At 34.6% G+C, this 18,323-nt stretch overlaps 1 protein-coding gene and 1 long non-coding RNA gene across 7 annotated transcripts in view; one reads left to right on the top strand and one right to left on the bottom strand.

The window, feature by feature from the left end:
• Window positions 1-353: 353 nt before the first annotated feature.
• On the bottom strand, window positions 354-14,413 carry NUDT12 (nudix hydrolase 12). 6 transcript variants are annotated; one of them, XM_017511815.2, is made up of 8 exons: window positions 14,330-14,413; window positions 14,252-14,257; window positions 11,639-11,850; window positions 10,483-11,072; window positions 7,507-7,674; window positions 6,314-6,427; window positions 3,687-3,886; window positions 354-2,436 (listed from the first exon to the last, which is right to left on the bottom strand). In XM_017511815.2, the coding sequence occupies exons 3-8, from the start codon at window positions 11,842-11,844 to the stop codon at window positions 2,326-2,328; spliced, it is 1,389 nt and encodes a 462-aa protein (XP_017367304.1). In that variant the 5' UTR covers window positions 11,845-11,850; window positions 14,252-14,257; window positions 14,330-14,413; the 3' UTR covers window positions 354-2,325. The 6 variants fall into 6 exon arrangements, with proteins under 6 accessions (XP_017367304.1, XP_037588453.1, XP_017367305.1 ...); XM_037732525.1 differs by having other exon boundaries at window positions 11,639-11,846; window positions 14,330-14,345; XM_017511816.2 differs by lacking the exon at window positions 14,252-14,257 and having other exon boundaries at window positions 11,639-11,846; window positions 14,272-14,384.
• Window positions 13,806-18,323, top strand: part of LOC119468591 — a 58,316-nt gene continuing 53,798 nt past the window's right edge. The window contains exon 1 of the long non-coding RNA XR_005197290.1: window positions 13,806-13,935. This is a non-coding gene — a long non-coding RNA (uncharacterized LOC119468591). The remainder of the gene's footprint in view (window positions 13,936-18,323) is intronic.

The raw sequence follows: 18,323 nt of genomic DNA on the forward strand, positions 1-18,323 counted from the left end.
TGTGAAATTTTCAACATGTGAAAATTTCAAAATCCAACAAATGGCAATATTAGGCAAGTAATAAAAATACTAGATATATTGCTTTAAACCTGAAGAGCAAAAATTATTGACTTTATATATGTATGTATATATGTATGTATGTATGTATGTATGTATGTATGTTTGCATTTGACCTCAAACTATATTTTAAGATTCAAATCAAAATTTTAAGTCTCCCAGACACAGACACTTTTTAAAAGGCTTTTGCATTTTTCATACACATCATTCTAAAGGGGTTAACAACTGAAATTGTGCTTCTCTCATTTTTCAAAAGAGATTTATCAAAACGTGTTAAACACACAGGCAAAACAAAATAGATTTTTAAAAATTTAATGTATTATTACATTCATTTCCAGTAGAATACATTCCTGGCACTAGCAGGTCTATTCTTTGAAATGGCCATTCCTTCTATTTACATAGCTTTTCACCTCTCAGAGGTTGGCAATTTAAGAGTTGTTATTAAAAACAATAATTTACATAGATGCTGGTTTTCCCCTAAGGATTAAATATCTAAAACAAATTGTATAACCATATTGTTGACACTTTATATTCTACTCTCCTATCTTAACATTATGAAAACTTGGAATTTTACAATGTAATCTTAGAATCTGTAAGTATTAAAAGTACATTTGAAATAAAACAACCTCAAGACACTCTATTTCATAATAATCAAGGTACATTAATTTCCATATACTTCTGTAGCTTGGATTTATTATGTCTCTAACTAAATGTTCTGTGCCAGTTTTAATTTGGTTTAAATTCTTGATACCAATAAGCTTCATTAACTCCTAAGAAAATCACTGTTCATCTGTAAAATAAAGTTTTATCTGACAAAGTTATCTTTTATTTAAGTTAAATAAATGTTAAGTATCTAAAATTTTAATTAACAATATTTGGTCAGTTAAATTTATTCTTATTCTTTTAATTTTGTCTATATATATTTGTAGTCATAGCTTCTAGTTCCTATTACAGGGAGAACTGTCCTCTGCATTATACAGTACAGACTCTTGTAATTAATTAGTTATATAACTTTCACTAATTAGTTAAATTCACCTTTCACAATTTCCTTTTCCTTATCTATAAAACAAGGAAAGTTAATTTCAAATATCATCCTTAAGGTCTCTTCCAGTTTTAACATATATTAGTAAAGAGCCAAATTATACAAATTTTTATGTTCATATACTATAATACCTTTTAAATGAATTTCAAAATAGCCTTATAAAATATGAGTTTCTATGTTACAAAATTGTGAATTACTATGTTTTGCTTTATCCAGAATCTTACTGATTCAGCTCTAAAATATACTTATTTTATCAAGGCTTCTTAGAATGTGTTGAAATAAGGTCAAAGCCCAGATATATTTGAGCATAATAAATATTATTGGTAATGATTATACAATTTTTGCTAACGCAGATGCATTGCCCATCACAAAATGAAATAAAACCAATGTTTTAAATTAAATACATAAATCTGCCTGGGACTTACTTATTTAATATTTGATATTTGAGGAGAATTCAAGTTTAATTTCAGTGTAAAAGCAGAGAATCTTGATTTGTCTTAATAACAGCTTAAGGTATAAGCAGCATATAAGATGTATTAATTAATTTGAGGTTTAAAAGAGAGGTCCCGCATACAATAGTATGCCTTTCTCCTTCATGAGGGTATGGTATTGAAATCACTAGTAGAGTTGATTATTAAATTAGAAAATTCTTAAGACTGGTCAAATTAGACAAGTGGCAACATTATAACACCTTCACTGCTAGAAAATGGAACCCCAAGGAAAAATGGAACTACAATGGAGAGATGGGCAAAAACCAGATATTAATAACTTAAAGGTAACAAAAGGACTAAAAAATCAGTACAAGCTGATACAAGCTAAAAATTCATTATAATTATTTTGTTTCATTTCTCAAATCAGGAACTTTCTTCCTCATCAGTTTAATGCTTAAAAGAGGCACTAAAATTTATGCACATCTCCAGAACATACTTCTTTCCAAAGTGATGTCTCTTATTAGAAAAACAGTTTTGTGAAGACTGTGAAAGACAAGCAAGAAAAAGGTTCAGAGAAGGCTGACCTAGATTTTAACAAAATCTGAGGCAATATTGTAATTTGTAAAAATATGAATTCTGTGATTAAGACAGAAAGAACACTTTGAAAATATTTCCAAAACCCAACATGATATTCTGTGTTGTGACACTCGAAACAGTACTGAATAATCTTTAATATCACTTGAGGAATGAGTGTTATTAGAAATTAAATAATACTCAAAGTTGAGTTCTTAAGATTTAGAGATTGGGATTTATTCTAATCCAGTGTTTGATTAATTGATGTGCAATAGCTCGGCTTGGTGGCACAAAGAATGCCTGCTGCTTCCCTTTAGTCAGAACATCCAGGACCTAAAACACACCAAAATAGAATACATTAGGATTTCAAAGCTGTCATATTTAAATACTATTCTCATGCTTATGTAATTCAATTAAAATGTGATGACTTTTAGAGTGAATAATAACAGGAGAAAGTGATAACATCCATATTTACATGCAGAGTTTTTTTTGAGGGGTGGGGTGGGGAACAAGGTCTTGCAGTCTGCCACCCAGAATGGAGTGCAGTGGTGCAGTTACGGCTCACTGAAGCTTTGACCTCTGGGGCTCAGGTGATCCTCCTGCCTCAGCCTCCCAAGTAACTGGTACCATAGGTGTACACCACCACACCTGGCTTTTTAAAAACTATTTGTAGACACAGGGTCTCCCTATGTTGCACAAGCTAGTCTCAAACTCCTAGGCTCAAGCAAGCTTCCTGCCTTGGCCTCCCCAAGTTCTGCAATTACAGGTATGAGCCACCACGCTCAGCCTCAAATTGCAAAATTTAGAACAGCAATTTTAATTGCTTCATTGAGTTAGTGATTCCATTTTTTAATTGTTCTGGAAAGACACATTCCCTTATGAAAATGATGTCATGAAAAAGTAAAATGTCTGCTCCACACTTAATTTTTAAGCAAAGCCAACTTTTGGAACAGATTCTTTTTTATAAAATTTGTAAGCAATAATCTAATTTCCATCTTTTAGGGTTAAGCATAGAATAAAATTAATTTTATGTAGGCAAAGTCAGAATTTCAGTTCAGATGAGTAATTTATCTTTTAGTATATTATTTAGGAATGGTGTTTTAAAAAGTTAATTTAAATGCATGTTTATTATATAGTTATGTCATTCTTGTCCTTAAGTACATTTTAAAATGAATAAAAACTTTTTGAAAATTTTAAGCATTCTTAACTGATGTTTTTTGAGAGTTGTTTTAATGTTATAAACTAAAATATAAAATGAGAATAATGTTCCTGTTTCTCACCTATGAATTAATGTTTATCTAAGCCCACTGATAGGTATTATATTGATGTGAAGGAATGGAATCTGAAATTCAAAACAGTACAGATTCATCTCTACTACAAAAATCTCACAGAATAAGTTAATACAGATTACATTAGTGAAACATACTCCTCCTGTTTGGAATTACTAATTACAGTGTAATACATATAATGAGAGGGCCAAAGCCATTCATTCAACTTGCTGAAAATATGCATCTTTGCTCTGTGCCCAAACCAGTACAGTCAGGGAACAATCAATAGAAGAAGGAAATTAAATTGAACTTTACCTGTTCTCTCGTGAACCAGCGGGCATCCTCTATTTCATTCTTGTCAACTTTAATTTCTGTAGACACTGCCAGAGCTAAGCAACCAATCATTAAGGAGGAAGGCATTGGCCATGGCTGACAAGAGACATACTGAACATGGCCAACTTTGACTCCACTTTCTTCTTCTACTTCTCTCCTAACAGCATCTTCTATTGTCTCTCCTAATGAAATAGAGCAAAAGAACAAGTTGCTGATGAACATGCCCTGGACACTTTGTGTCCTGAATGGTTCAAACATCTGGAAATCACTTTGGACAGAAACTCAATTCAAATCATCAGAAAGCAAAACCTTAAAACTAGACTGGAATTGAAGAAAACCTAATTTTTTAAAGTACATGACCTCATACATAACATCAAAATACGAACAATAAACTTTTCATTTTTTAAAGGTCCAAATTTGTCAGTTACATTTTTAAAATAATAATTACAGCACCTACAAATATCCAATACCCAATATTGGTTAAACACAATGCAAACACTTTATATCTTATCTCATTTTTATATATTGTCCACTAAATAGTTATAAACTAAATAATTTTTTAAAATAGCTCTTTCACACTAAAAGTTTGAAACTCTGCTATTATGTTGTCAAACAATTATTGCAGGTAACTCTTCAGGTCATTAAAAGATCAAAAACCACATAAGATGAAACCTCATACTTTTTCTAAGGAATTTTTTTCCTCTAGATGACTGCTGACTCTGCTATGATAAAATAAATCAATGCCTATACATGTGCTTTGTATTTCTACTTTGTTAGAATTAAGAATTAGAGTAGGGGAAATCATTTCTAAGTAAAATTTATCTGGAAGTTTGGAAACATTTTGCTAAATATTGCTGTATTTAGCAAAATATAAAATATAACTTTCTAAGTCAAATAGATTGATAAGTTTCCTACACAAAAATTTACAACTTATAATAATCAAAAGAACACATATAGTAAAAAGAGAATTATAGATTAGAATATATGCAAAAGCATAACAAAAGAGTAGCATATACTACATATTTAAGAACTCTTAAAATCAATAAAAAAGGATAAACAATGAAAACAAAACTTGGTAAAAGATAAGCATCTAAAATTCAGAGGAAATAAAATTGAATGCCTAATACGCATTTGAAAAAAGATGTTCCATCAGCAGGAAAATGAAAATGAAACGAGATACGATTTCATTCACCCCACAGAATGACAAATTTGAAAGTCTGAAAATCTTAACTTGAAGATGTGGCATAATGGAACATTTCATGTTCTGCTGGAGAAAGTGTAAACTGGCAGAAACACTTCAGAGACAACTCGGCAATATCTAGAAAAGGTTAAGATGCTCATATCACATGAGCTGGTGGTTCTACTCTATGTATATAACCTAGATAGCTCTTGCCAAGTGTGCACAAGGAGAAGTATAAAAATATTAATTGCAGTGCTGTTTGTAATAATAAGAACTTTAAAATAAACTAAATGTCCAATGAGCAGAATGCATAAATAGTGGAATATTCATAAATGGATTACTGCACAGCAGTAAGACAATGACCTAGAACTACTAAAGACAGCATAGTGATTTGGAGCAAGGACTCGGAAGCCAACATGCCCAGGTTTAAATCCCTTCCCTATCACTTGTTGTTTGATGCTGAGCAAGTTATTTAGTCCCTATGCCTTAGTGCCCCATCAGCAAAATCACTGTAATTGTCTATTTTATAAGGCTGTAGGAGGAACATATTATATATATAAAACACAGCCTGATACCGTTTTATATATATGATCCTCCTCCAGAACATGGCCTGATACCATATGTTTACAATTATTATCTAGCAATGCAAATTAATATTGGAAATTGAATATGAGATAAAACATTAATTAGATATATTATTTAGATATATATTATATATATATTATATATATATTATATATATATTATATATTGTATATTATATATTATATTAGATATTATATTATATTAGACATATATTAATTAGCTATATTCATCCACAAATATTTATTGACCTTACATGTGCTATAGGCATATGCTTTGAGGGTTTGGAATACAGCAGTGGATAAAATTAAGTCCCTGCCCTTATAAAACTTATATTCTTGAAACAGCAGATAATAAATTAATAAGTACATATGTACACAGTATATTAGGTGATGAGTGCCATAGGGAAAAATCAGGCAGGATGATAGGGACTGTGAATGCAGGGCAGTGGGGCTCACTAATGTATCTGCGGCAATCAAGTAAGGCTTCTTTGAAAAGGTGACAGTTGAGTCTAGTACAGAAGGAAAATGAGGTGGAACCTAGATATCTGGGTCAAGAGTGACATACCAAAGAGCAAATACTGAATTTTTAATAAAACAGACCAAATTACTTGACCAAGTAAAGTAATTCATATAATTCTCATGTAAAACATTTAAGTAATTTATATAATTCTCATGTAAAACAGAATTATAACATGTTTAAATTATTTTAAAATTTTATCATGTTTGAAAGACTTTAAATAATCCAGTTTTATAACATGATAACTTATCAGAGATTATTTCTCAAATGTTATGTAAGCTTTGTATTTTGAAATTATAGGTTAAATAAAAATTAAGAAAAGACTTACCAGGCTCAATAAATCCAGCAAGGCAAGTAAACATGCCTGGGGGAAATCTTTTCTGCCTGCCTAAAAGACATTTGGTCCCATCTGGATGAATAACTTGCATGATTACTACTGGATCTGTTAAAAACAATCAGATATATGAATGGCAGGAAAAAAGAATTAAGACTCATTGTGCAAACACTGTCTGATAGGATAATATAAAGATGTCTCTCCTATAGGGACAGAACTCTTGTCTGGTTGTAAGAGATTGCTTCTTTCTGCCCTCATGTAGCTGGTAACAGAATATCTCAGAAATTGTATAGAATAGTGTCGGTAAGCTAGAGGAAGACCATTTTTTGTCCTTCTTACCCCAATCTTAATAGCAACATTTATTCTGTACTTATGGACATTAGGTGTATCGTTCCTTTTTAATGAAAAAAAATTTGAGTAGGTAATACATGGAAATAAGGAAAGCTCAAATTTTACCACATTAAATAGTTAATTTCCCTCTCCCATCCTAATCCTTAACAAAATGTTTTTAAAAGCAAATGTGGCTCTATAGTTAAATTTAAGTCATTAAATAAAATTTAAATAACAATTCATCTCTCTAGAAGTTACTAATTCAGCAAATTCTTCTCACTACATCATGACTAGAACTAGGAATTAAATGCAAAAGGCTCTTGAGGAACAAAAACAGATGTCTCTAAGCCATGTAGTTTTCTCCTCAGAGGCCTCCTCAGGTGTTGCTGAGCCTATCTATTTTTTTTTTTTCCATACAGTTTTAAAGGTCTGGGTTATCAGATTTCCAAATCTACAGCGGACTCAAAACAGCAATTAGAAGAGAGGGTACAGGCAGACATTAACTGTAATGAAAAGCTAGGGACAGGCTGTACTGCTTTGGCAATGCCTCAAACAGCTAATAAGTTCTTGGGGCTTTTTCTCCACTAAGTGGAGCCAAACTGGTTGGCTTCTGAAATCATGTATCATAACACGTAAATTCATAGTGAGTAACCCCACGTTAAGAAATGGCTATTGTTGTACCATGATTTTTACTTGAAAATCATGAAAATATATAACACTTTTAACACTTAACATTCTTAATGGTTAAACATGTTTTCCATAAAAAGGTAAACTCTTAAGCTCCTCACAAACTTCTCTTTCTAGAATATCTTATTCCCCAAGATCCAGGTGGCTGAGATAGAAAATAAGGGGCTTACCAACTCGTGGGTAGGATGTATTATGAACGCCATTCAGACTAGGACAGTCTTCTTTTAAACATACTCTCTTATAGCCACCTTCTTCAATTTTAGTTCCACTTCCACAGGTTGGGCAAAACTTATATCGACTGTGCCAGGCAAGAACAGATCTTGCTTGAGCTACAACCCCTTTCAAAAAAAAAAAAAAAGTGCAAAAAGTTTAACTCTGTGACAAATTAAAATCATTGTATAAGTAAATTTTCTCAAGCTACCATCAGAATACCTGTGTGATCAGGGGTTTTAGTAGTTTTATTTTTATAATGTGTATTTTAAAGTAAAAGATTTAATTTCCTGGATGACGAAAATTAGATTTAACTTCAGTATGAATAAAATATAACTCTCATATAACATATATAAGGTAGATGTTAGTACGTCTATCTTATATACTATATTAGATCAGGCTTTTACTGTAGGTGGTTTTAAAATGTGGGGTATTCATGTTTCTATGAATCATTAGTTTATAAATTGATTTTACAATTGTGATTTTTATAAATCACTATTTATAAAATAGAGTGAGTTTACAAACTGATTTTGGAATAGTGATTCTTATAAAAATATGCCACGAAGGCAGTTCTTAAGTGAGACTTGTACTCTAAAGGAAATAATACTAGGAAACTGTAGGAAGCTATCACCACTCTCTTGGTGACCATGCCCCTGATGGTCCATGCTGTTGTGGAGCACATCCTATTTTCAACTGGAGACTGCATGTATACAGCATAAAACATGCTGCTTTTACTACAGTCATGGTTAACTCTGTTTACAAAAAAATGCCTAATAGAATAAATCTTAAAATATATAAACTTTAGCTATAGGTTTTACTCTGGTTGTTCAAAAAAGAATATGACCTGGCCAGATATATTACAGTTAAGGCAGTAAGACTACAAATGCTACATTTTAAATGCTTGAAAAAGTTACCTCCCCACCCCCAAAATACATTATTTGGTCTACAGATTTTTGAAATGAACAATATACTAAGAAAAATTCTAACATTGTTTAAACTGGGAAAAACATAAATAAAACAATTCTAACGAACAGATATTACATTTTTGCCTACTACATGACCTTATAATATGTAATCTACACTAGGGTATTTACATTATTTCAGAATCATCACAATAAGAAAAGTTAACATTTATTGAGTACTTACAATGTGCCAAGCATCATGCTAGGAATTTTATATAGATTATTTAATGTTTAGAGCAATCCTAAAGAAGATAGGTACTACTATTATCATTTTCTGGAGGAGTAAACTGAGTCACAGAAAAGTTAAGTAACTGTGTAAGCTCATAGAGCAAGTAAGTTAAAGGGTCTCAGTTTTCCTACAAGGGAAAAAAATCAAGCAATTACCTCATTTATCAAATCTTTTTGATCTTGAAATGATATATACAGGTCTAAAGAAAAGAAATTTTCTTTAAAAAGTTTGATGATTTTCCACAGGTATGAATAAAACATACCACATCAGACTTTGAGGAGGAGACATTTAAACAGTCTCTGGAAGGACCTACATGACCTATGGGAAAGTGGTCACTGCTAAGTGACCTCTTCCTAACTTCCCATTAACTCATCAATCTACCATAATCTGGCTTCTGTTCCTTTCACTTCACTGACATTTCTCTTATCAAATTTGTCAAAGACAAAGATTTAAAAAAAAACAAATTGCTTTCATCTTACTCAAGTTCATAACAGTATTCAACACATTTGACCACTCCCTCCTGGAAATACTGTGCTCGCTTGGTTTCCCTGAGGACAGCCTCTTGGTTTCTTTCTACCTCATGGCCACACCGTTTCCAACTCCTTTGATGGCTCTCCTGGTTGTAGCTTACCTTTAAATTTAGGGGGATTCAGATCTGATTCTGAGAGTATTTCTTGCTTGCTCTCAACTCTCCAAGTAATCTCAGTAGTTTTTTGGGATTTACGTATCTTTGTGTTGATGACTCCTATATGGCTATCTCCAGTTCAGACAGCTCCTGATTCATTTCTAAAACTTAGTATGCCCAAAAGTAAACTCTTACTTTATTTACTCCAAATCTGTCCTGCTTTCCTTGCTCTACCCATCATCCTATATTATCAAGAAATGGTATCACTATCTATCAAATTATTAAAGTCTCCAGCTTAGCAGTCATTCCTAATCTTTTCCTTCATATTAGTATACATCCCATAGCCAATCCAACAGCAAAGGCCATTGATTCTATCTCCAATATTTATCTTGCACATATCCTCTTTCCTCTATTTCTACTATCAGTACCTTAATTCATGCTATGTTACCATAATCTCTCACTTAAAAGGGTCTTAACTTACAAATCAAGCCCTATCCATTCTACCTTAAGAATATCTCAAATCCTCCCTTCATCTCCATCTCTACTGCCTCCATTCTAACTCAAGCCATTGCAGTCTCTTACTTGGGCTATTGTAACACTCAATTCCATCTTAACAAGACCCCAACATTCACACTTAATTACCTACACGTGTATACTTTTTGCTCTATCACACAGCCAGTGTGCGTTTTTTTGTTTTGTTTTGTTTTTTAAAATATTTTAAACAAAGGTTAGGTTACATTTAAATGGCCTTTAGAATCAAACCCTAATTTCTTACCATGGCATAAAAAGGCCCAGCAACACAAAACAAAACAAAACAGTGACGGTCTTTGCCATCATGTTTGCTGTGTAGCAGGAGCTCAAGAATTACTCATTTAAAATCAAATAAGATCATTATGCACCAGGGTCAATTCCAGGAACTCTGCCTGCGATGATTAGAACTACTAACTGCCTAGGAGAGTAGTCCCATAGGGTAAGAACTGTAGTAGGAGGTTTCTGATGAAGACAGTCTAATTTCACTGCTTACTGGAAAAAGTGTGCCCCTGGAAACAGCAAATACAACTCCAACTCAATTCTAAAAACCAGATTTTAACAACGAAAATAAGCAGTGCACATTTCTTACCAGCTTCTTTTTCTTTCAATTGCAGAAGAGCTGGCATTGGAGGATGAAGAAAATAACAATTTTCATGTCTTTGTTTGAATTCTTCAGCAGCAATAGGATCTATACCTAGAGCAAACCAGGCAACCAACCCATCTTCCTCCTCTCTTGGGACTTCACCAGCAAAATTAAGTAGCTTTTCTTTCATTTCAAGTTCTACTCCAAGGAAAATCAAGGTGATCTTCTCAGGCTGGGCCAAATAATCCTTTATATCTGTGTAGTTCAGCTGACAAAGCCTGACTTCTGGTTGTTGGAAACTTTCTTTATTGCCACCTAGAGTGACCAAGGGATTTAAATCTGAGAAAAGAATAAAAACTGTGGCTGGATGGCTTTCTTTAGCTAGTAGCCAGTCAGAATTATTTCTCTTTTCACTTTTCCGGTCCAGTAGTGTTTTGCTAAAATAATTTTCACATTCTTCCACTTCATTCGTTAGGAACCAAGGCTTCTTCCCACCTTTGGCAGGAGTTAGTAAATCAGCTATATGCTTATAACCCCAAAATACAGCAATATCCAGTGCAGTCTGCCTTGATTTATTGACAAGTGATCTGTCACACCTATAGATAAAAGAAAAAATTGGGGAAAAAAGTAAAATATGAAATAAACACTTTCTCCTTTTATTTCAATAAAATATTTCCAGTTGCACATTATAGTTCTTCTTTTTAATGATTACATAGATTTTTTTTTCCTTCTGGTCCATAGTTTACCATTGGGAAGGTTAAAAGAACTATAATCATAAATGACAAAAAGAGATAGTGGAGATTTACAATTTCTGGATAATTACTTACAAAATAAAAAAGCATTATGCTTTATGCACTATAAACAGATACCAAAATTCTACAAGAAGTCCTTGGTAGTCATAGTGAGACTTGCATTTTCTATTTGGGAGAAAAATATTAGACTCCTCATAAAATTGCTTTGCTATAAAGTAATATTTTCTGAATGAAAAAGATTACAATGTTTTAAGTTAGAAAAATTATGCTACATTTTTACATAAATTAGCCAATGAGTTATCTACTAGTTCAACAATATAAATATGGAAACAAGCAAAATTTAAAAATAAATATGTAACAAAGAAATTAAACCACAAACCCTTTGAGGTGGTACAGCCTAAAATGTTTACCCTTTCTCAAGCAGAAATTGGACAATCTCTGGGTGCCCATTCCTTGCCGCATACATTAAAGCTGTCCAGCCATTTTCAGAAGTTTCATTGAGAAGAGATGGAGAATGACTGAGTATTCCTGTTAACTTGGCAATATCTCCTTCAGCAGCTGAACAGTGAAACTGTGTAACTATTTCTTGCTTTGGACTTCTTTTTACAGAAGACATTTCTTACTTAAAAGAAGAAAAATAAGGGAAAAAAGCTTATTTATAACTGCTTTATCAATGAATGATATTGTTAGAATAATAGCAAGGGCTTCCAAGGCAATACACTCTTCAAAAGGCAATCATTATACAGCATACATTTCAGAATGTTATCAGTTTAAAATTATAAATACAATGTAATTTATATGTCCATGGGAGTTACACAAAATAATGTATAAACAGCTTTGATAGTACAGATGAGGGGGCCATATCCTTGGGAGGGGGAACCAGGTAACATATTATATAACAAGGAGTTATTTAAGGACTTCATTATGGGATAGAGACATGAGGGGGAGAGCATTAAAACAGATGAAGTAAAGGCAGAGATTTTCTAAGTTTCACATGAAAACAGTTTATTTGTTTGACCTTGCACAATTCTGTAATCCATCTAGGATCCATTTTTGTTCATGGCGTGAGGTTGGGGTGTCAAGATACTTTTCTACCCCAATGCATAATCCATTGACTCAGCATTATTCTTGAAATTAACGTGTTTGTCCCAGTGCACTGACACAAATATGTCAAAAATCAGATGACCATGTATTTTTGGTTCTTTATTGGAGAGTTCTATTGGTCACTTTGTTGTTCTTGAATCCTAGTAGCTTTTAAAAATATTAATTTTATCTGCTTGGTTACTCTTTTGTATAAGTGGGGGAAAAAAACTGAGATAACTGTCCCCATACTTCTTAAATGTTGCCTAATCATGGATTGCAGATGGCAGAGCACAAACTGAGCTCTTTTTTTTTCTTTTTTTTTTGGGGGGGGGGAGAGTTGAAATGGTTTATGTTTCAACTGTCTGTGAACTTCTCAAAGTATTTTTTTAAGTATAATTTTTTATATGAAATGTCATTAAATGATTTGAGATTCTAACTACATTTCTATCATTCTAAGATTTTTTAGCTAAAAAGACAAAGATTATAGCTCATAGTTTTTGATAGCTGCTGTCTCCTGGGTTCTGAAAGGGCAATCTGGCTGATGAATTGCATAGTAGGAATAGTATAAACAAAATTTAGGGAAAACAAGGAGTAAAGATTAATTTTTTTATTTTGGAGTTGTTCACCTTTCCTGTTTGTGTCTTTCTGCTACTTATAAATAGGTTAAAACTGCTCACAGTCATAAAAACACTTGGATAAAACCTAATAGTGAAAATCTGTTTAGAAATGAAACTCTAGTAAAGGTAGTATCTACATGAGAGTAATTTTTTATTTATTCTAGAATTTACTTCGCTATTCCTTTCATAGAAATTTCTAAATACTTTTTAGAAATTATTTAGAGTAATTAAAGTATTTATGTTTTTATGCATAACAAAAGCTATAACTTTTCAGGACTTGACTTTGAAGCCCTGCTGTACAATTCCTGTATCGATCTCCCTTCCAAATTGCCTTTCTCTCAAGTTTATTTTCCATAAACCCATATTATACAGTTTTTTTCAGCTAGGTGTACTTTGAATAATATTTCACTCTCTCAGGTTCCGAGGTCACCAGCACTCCCGCACATTCTCACAGGGCACACCAGGTGACTGCAAAATTGTCCTTCAAAACTGCAGCATCATTCACTACCCCCAGGGCAAAGCTTATGCATATGTTATTCTCTGGAGATAGGAAGTGGAAAATGTACACTTTTCCCTCTAGCTTTCTCAGCAGAAAAGCCTTCGTACCATTACTCATTCTGGAGAAACGCATAAAGTCTAACACCCAATTGTACTGTTTGATTTACCATTTCAAGTCTCACTGACGGGTTACAGAAGGTAAGGATTTGAAGGCAGAATAAAGTGCTGCCCTTGTTTTCCAAGAAGCTCATGGACTATTCCGAGAAATCATTTAAAATAATATTAAATTTAAAGGGACATAGATTTTTAGCAAACCAACATCCACTTTTACTGACGGTAACCCGGGGCCCAAGATTTGCGCATGCTCAGATAGATCAAGTGGGGCAGGACAGGACCTCAAATACCGCTGTGTCACTGACATATTGGAATTCGATCATTTAACGAATTCCATCCACTCCCCGGGCTCTCAAAACCAATTAAGCACTACCCGTGCACGGCCTCTGAAAACGGTAAAATGCATTGAGCTAGTTTACTTTCTTGACACTACTGTGAGATTCCTTCTTTGCAGGTGAAATCACACGCTGAGTACCACTTCTTTCTACCCAACTCAGCTTGGGCAGAGAACTCTACCAACCTCAGGACCGTCTGCGCCTCCGCCCTGTCCCGAGAGCCACAGCAAACGCGTCCTTGGCTCCCGCGCCTGCGCCCACCTACCCAGCGTGAGGCTTTGCCACAGGACTCAGCAGGCCCGGGCAGGGCAGTGCGGAGACCAAAGAGCCCAGGGAACTGGTCACTGCCCCTAGAGAGGACACTGAGACGACTAACTTGCTGCTGCTTCTACTAACCGAAAGGTGACCACAGTAGAGGCAAGCAGGATACAGCCGAAGGATTAAGATGTCCTACTTTTCCCCGCGCCGAAGGCAGCCCTCCTGACTTCCGGTGGAGATCTGTGGTCTCCCGAGGCTTTATGGGAGTTGTAGTTTGAAGCTCACAAGCTGTGCACGATGGGAGAAGGGGCGGAGATTGGGGGTGGAGGTGTTTGGAAGCCGCGCGGGAGATCTCGTCCTAAAGGATTCGTGCTGAATGAAGGGCTGAAAATCCTTCTCCTGGCACTGTGCTGTATAGATGGAACGCGGTACAGGCGATCGGAAAACTGTAGGTCTGAGGAAACGATTTTAAATTTAACAATGTCTCTCACCCAGTTCCCCAGCCCTTTCTCCAATACAGTCCAATGCAATTGAGTACTCATTCTTTCCTGTTAAATAATCCTGGAATATTGGCTAGACCAAGTCACTCTTAAACAAGTTATTTGGCCTCTGTAACACCTTAATCAATCACCCCATGTGAAAACTGGTATTATATATTGAGGCCTAACTCATTCAGTAGTCCTTTCAAAACTGTGTATGAAGCGCCCACAAAACCTCCTTGGGTTGTGAGATTTAAATAGGATAATGCAGGCAAAGCTCTTAGGACGCTGTGAAGTGCAGAGCTGGCACCCACATCAAAATTATTGTTGTTATTTTTAAGTTCCTCCGCTTTTATTCTCCAAAACCTACAGTAGTAGAGTCCAAGATTACCAAACTAGATGTTGGCTGTCTTCTAACTTTCAGACCTTAGCTTTTTCCTTTTTTAAACTCTCTCCTTGGTAATCAGCAACAGCTACAGGGTTTCTTAAGATTGATCATTGTTTCCCACCCAGATTTTACCCTTGGAAACTCCTCACCGTGAAGCTGTATGCACCAGTTGACATTGATCATGACGGCTTCTTCTAACACCCTGTGCTTTTTTTTTTTTTTTGAGAGGGGAGTCTCACTTTGTCATCCAGGCTGAAGTGCAGTAGTGCAATCTTGGCCAACTGCAACCTCTGCCTCCCGGGGGTTCCAGTGATTCTCCTGCCTCTGTCTCCTCACTAGTTGGGATTACAGGTGTGCACCACCACACCGGCTAATTTTTGTATTTTTAGTAGAGACAGAGTTTCACCATGTTGGCCAGGCTGATCTTGAACTCCTGACCTCAAGTGAGCCTCCTGCCTTGGCCTCCAAGAGTGCTGGGATTACAGGTGTGAGCCACTGAGCCCAGCCACACTGTACTTCTTTATGTGACTAGTTGTCTTCAGGCTTTAATGATTTCAATGACCAGACAGGCAGTCAGAAAGGATTAGTTACTTCACTTGGAGTATCCAATATTGCATTCAAATATATGTTAGATTAGTATAATGAACCCTCATGTATTAATGATCCAGAGTCAATAATGATTAATATATATTTATCCTAGTTCTTAGGATTGTTTTGAAGTAAATTCCAGTCCCTATATTGTTTTGATGATAAATATTTAATAATAAACTTATTGGAAATGTGAATTATATCTATAATATAAGGGCTTTGAAAAATAGGCTGAGCATGGTGGCTCACGCCTGTAATCCCAGCACTTTGGGAGGCTGAGCTGGGTGGATCACAAAGTCAAGACATCGAGATCATCCTGGCCAAACATGGTGAATCCCCATCTTTACCAAAAATATAAAAATTAGCTGAGTATGGTGGCACACACCTGTAGTCCCAGCTACTCAGGAAGCTGAGGCAGGAGAATCGCTTGAACCCAGAAGATGGAGGTTGCAGGAGTTTGTAGTGAGCTGAGATTGTGCCATTGCACTTCAGCCCAGGTGACAGAGCAGGATTCTGTCCACCCCACCCCAAAAAAGAAAAGAAAACACAACTTCAATAGAACTAGTATGACATATGTAACAGTAATTCTGTAATAACAGAAACATTCAATATAAAATTTAGTCACTTGCCTCAGAAATTTTATATATTTTCCAGTTGATTCACTTAAACAAACTCTCCACATTACATTTGATTTTTAAAAATCTATGGAATCCTTCCTCTTCCCTTTTTTTTTTTTTTCTGGCAGTTTATTTGCTGAAGTGTGATAACCATTTGTCCTGCAGTTTTCTGCATTCTGTATTTTGCAGATTGCATTCGTGTGGTGTCCTTTTCCTCTGTATTTTTTGTAAGCTGGTAGTTAGCTTTATAGAATTACCCAGATTAAAGTGTGATTTTATTTTCCACAAAAGACTTTATAGGTGTTATTGTTTACTTTGTTTTGAATAATTTGTATTCTCCTGTGAGGTCTGAGAATTGCTTAAACCCAGGAGGGGGAGGTTGCAGTGAGCCAAGATCATGCCGTTGCACTCCAGCCTGGGCAACAGGAACAAAACTCCATCTGTGTGTACTCTGTATTCAATACAAAGTAAACTGATAACATGTATGATAAATATTATTAAAATACGGCAAATATAATTATGAGTAAATGACATTGATATATAATTATGATAAATATAAATGTGCAAATATATTTAAATATTAACTTTAAGATAAATATATTTGTTATAAACATATGTTTTTCCATCAATTTTTTAGCTAATAGTTTTATCAACCATTCATTATTGTCCACATTCATTATTTCCTTATGAGTTGCAAAATAGTGATATTCTAATTTGATATTCACATTTGCTAACAAATTATTTTATCATAAAGAACTTCATCTAATTATCTATAGCTTATGTGGAAAGATAGGAAAAATATGTGAATTTCATAATTATTTCCTAATTTTCTGAATAATTAGTTAGTTCCCTAATATCCTTCAGGTTTTTAAATATATAAACATGCCTTGTTTCATTGTACTTTGCTTTACTGCACTTCACAGATAGTACATTTTTTACAAACTGAAGGTTTATGACAACCTTGTAGCAAGCAAGCCTATAGGCGCCACTTTCCCAATAACATGTTCACTTTGTATATCTACCATATTTTGTAATTCTTGCAACATTTCACACTTTTCCATTATTATATCTGCTGTGGTGATCTGTGATCAGTCATCTTTGACTTTACTATTGTAATTGCTTTGGATTGCCACAGACTACACCCATACAAGTTGACAAACTTAATCAATACCTGTTATGTGTGTTCTCACTGCTTCATCCACTGGCTATTCTTGTCTCTCTCCCTCTCCTCAGGCCTCCCTATTCCCTGAGATGCAACAAAGTTGAAATTAGGCCAATTAATAACCCAACAGTGGCCCCTAAGTGTTCAAGTGAATGGAACACTCACACATCTCTCACACATTTTAAATCAAAAGCTGGAAATTATTAAACTTAGTGAGAAAGGCATGTCAACAGACAAGACAGGCCAAAAGCAAAGCCCCTTCTACTGAAGAGTTCACCAAGTTGTGAAGGCAAAGGAAAAGTTCTTGAAGGAAATTAAAAGTACTACTACAGTGAACACATGAATGGTAAGAAAGTGAAACAGTTTTATTGCTGATATGGAGAAGCTTTTAGTGGTCTGGATGGAAGATTAATCCAGCCATCATATCTCCTTAAGCCAAAGCTTAATCCAGTGCAAAGTGCTAACTCTCTTCAGTTCTATGAAGGCTGAGAGAGGTGAGGAAACTTCAGAAGAAAAGTTGGCAGCTAGCAGAGGTTTGTTCATGAAGTTTAAGGAAAAAGCCCTCTTCATAACATAAAAGTGCAAGTTGGTGATGGAGAAGCTGCAGCAAGGTATCCAGAAGATCTAGCTAAGAGAATTGATGAAGGCAGCTGAACTAAACAGCAGACTTTGAATGCAGAAAAAACAGCTTTCTATTGGAAGAAGATGCCATGCAGGACTTTCATATTAAGGGGCAACAAATCAATGCCTGGCTTCCAAACTGCAAAAGACAGACTGGCTCACTAATTAGGGACTAATGCAACTGGTGACTTTAAGTTGAAGCCAACACTCATTTACAATTTTGAAAATCCTGGGGCCCTTAAGAATTTTGCTAAATCTACCCTGCCTATGCTCTCTAAATGGAACAACAAAGCCTAAGTGACAGCATATCTGTTTAAAGCATGATTTACTGACTT

The sequence above is a fragment of the Cebus imitator genome, unplaced genomic scaffold, assembly GCF_001604975.1.
Source record: "Cebus imitator isolate Cc_AM_T3 unplaced genomic scaffold, Cebus_imitator-1.0 Scaffold452, whole genome shotgun sequence".
Taxonomy (NCBI): Eukaryota; Metazoa; Chordata; class Mammalia; order Primates; family Cebidae; genus Cebus; species Cebus imitator.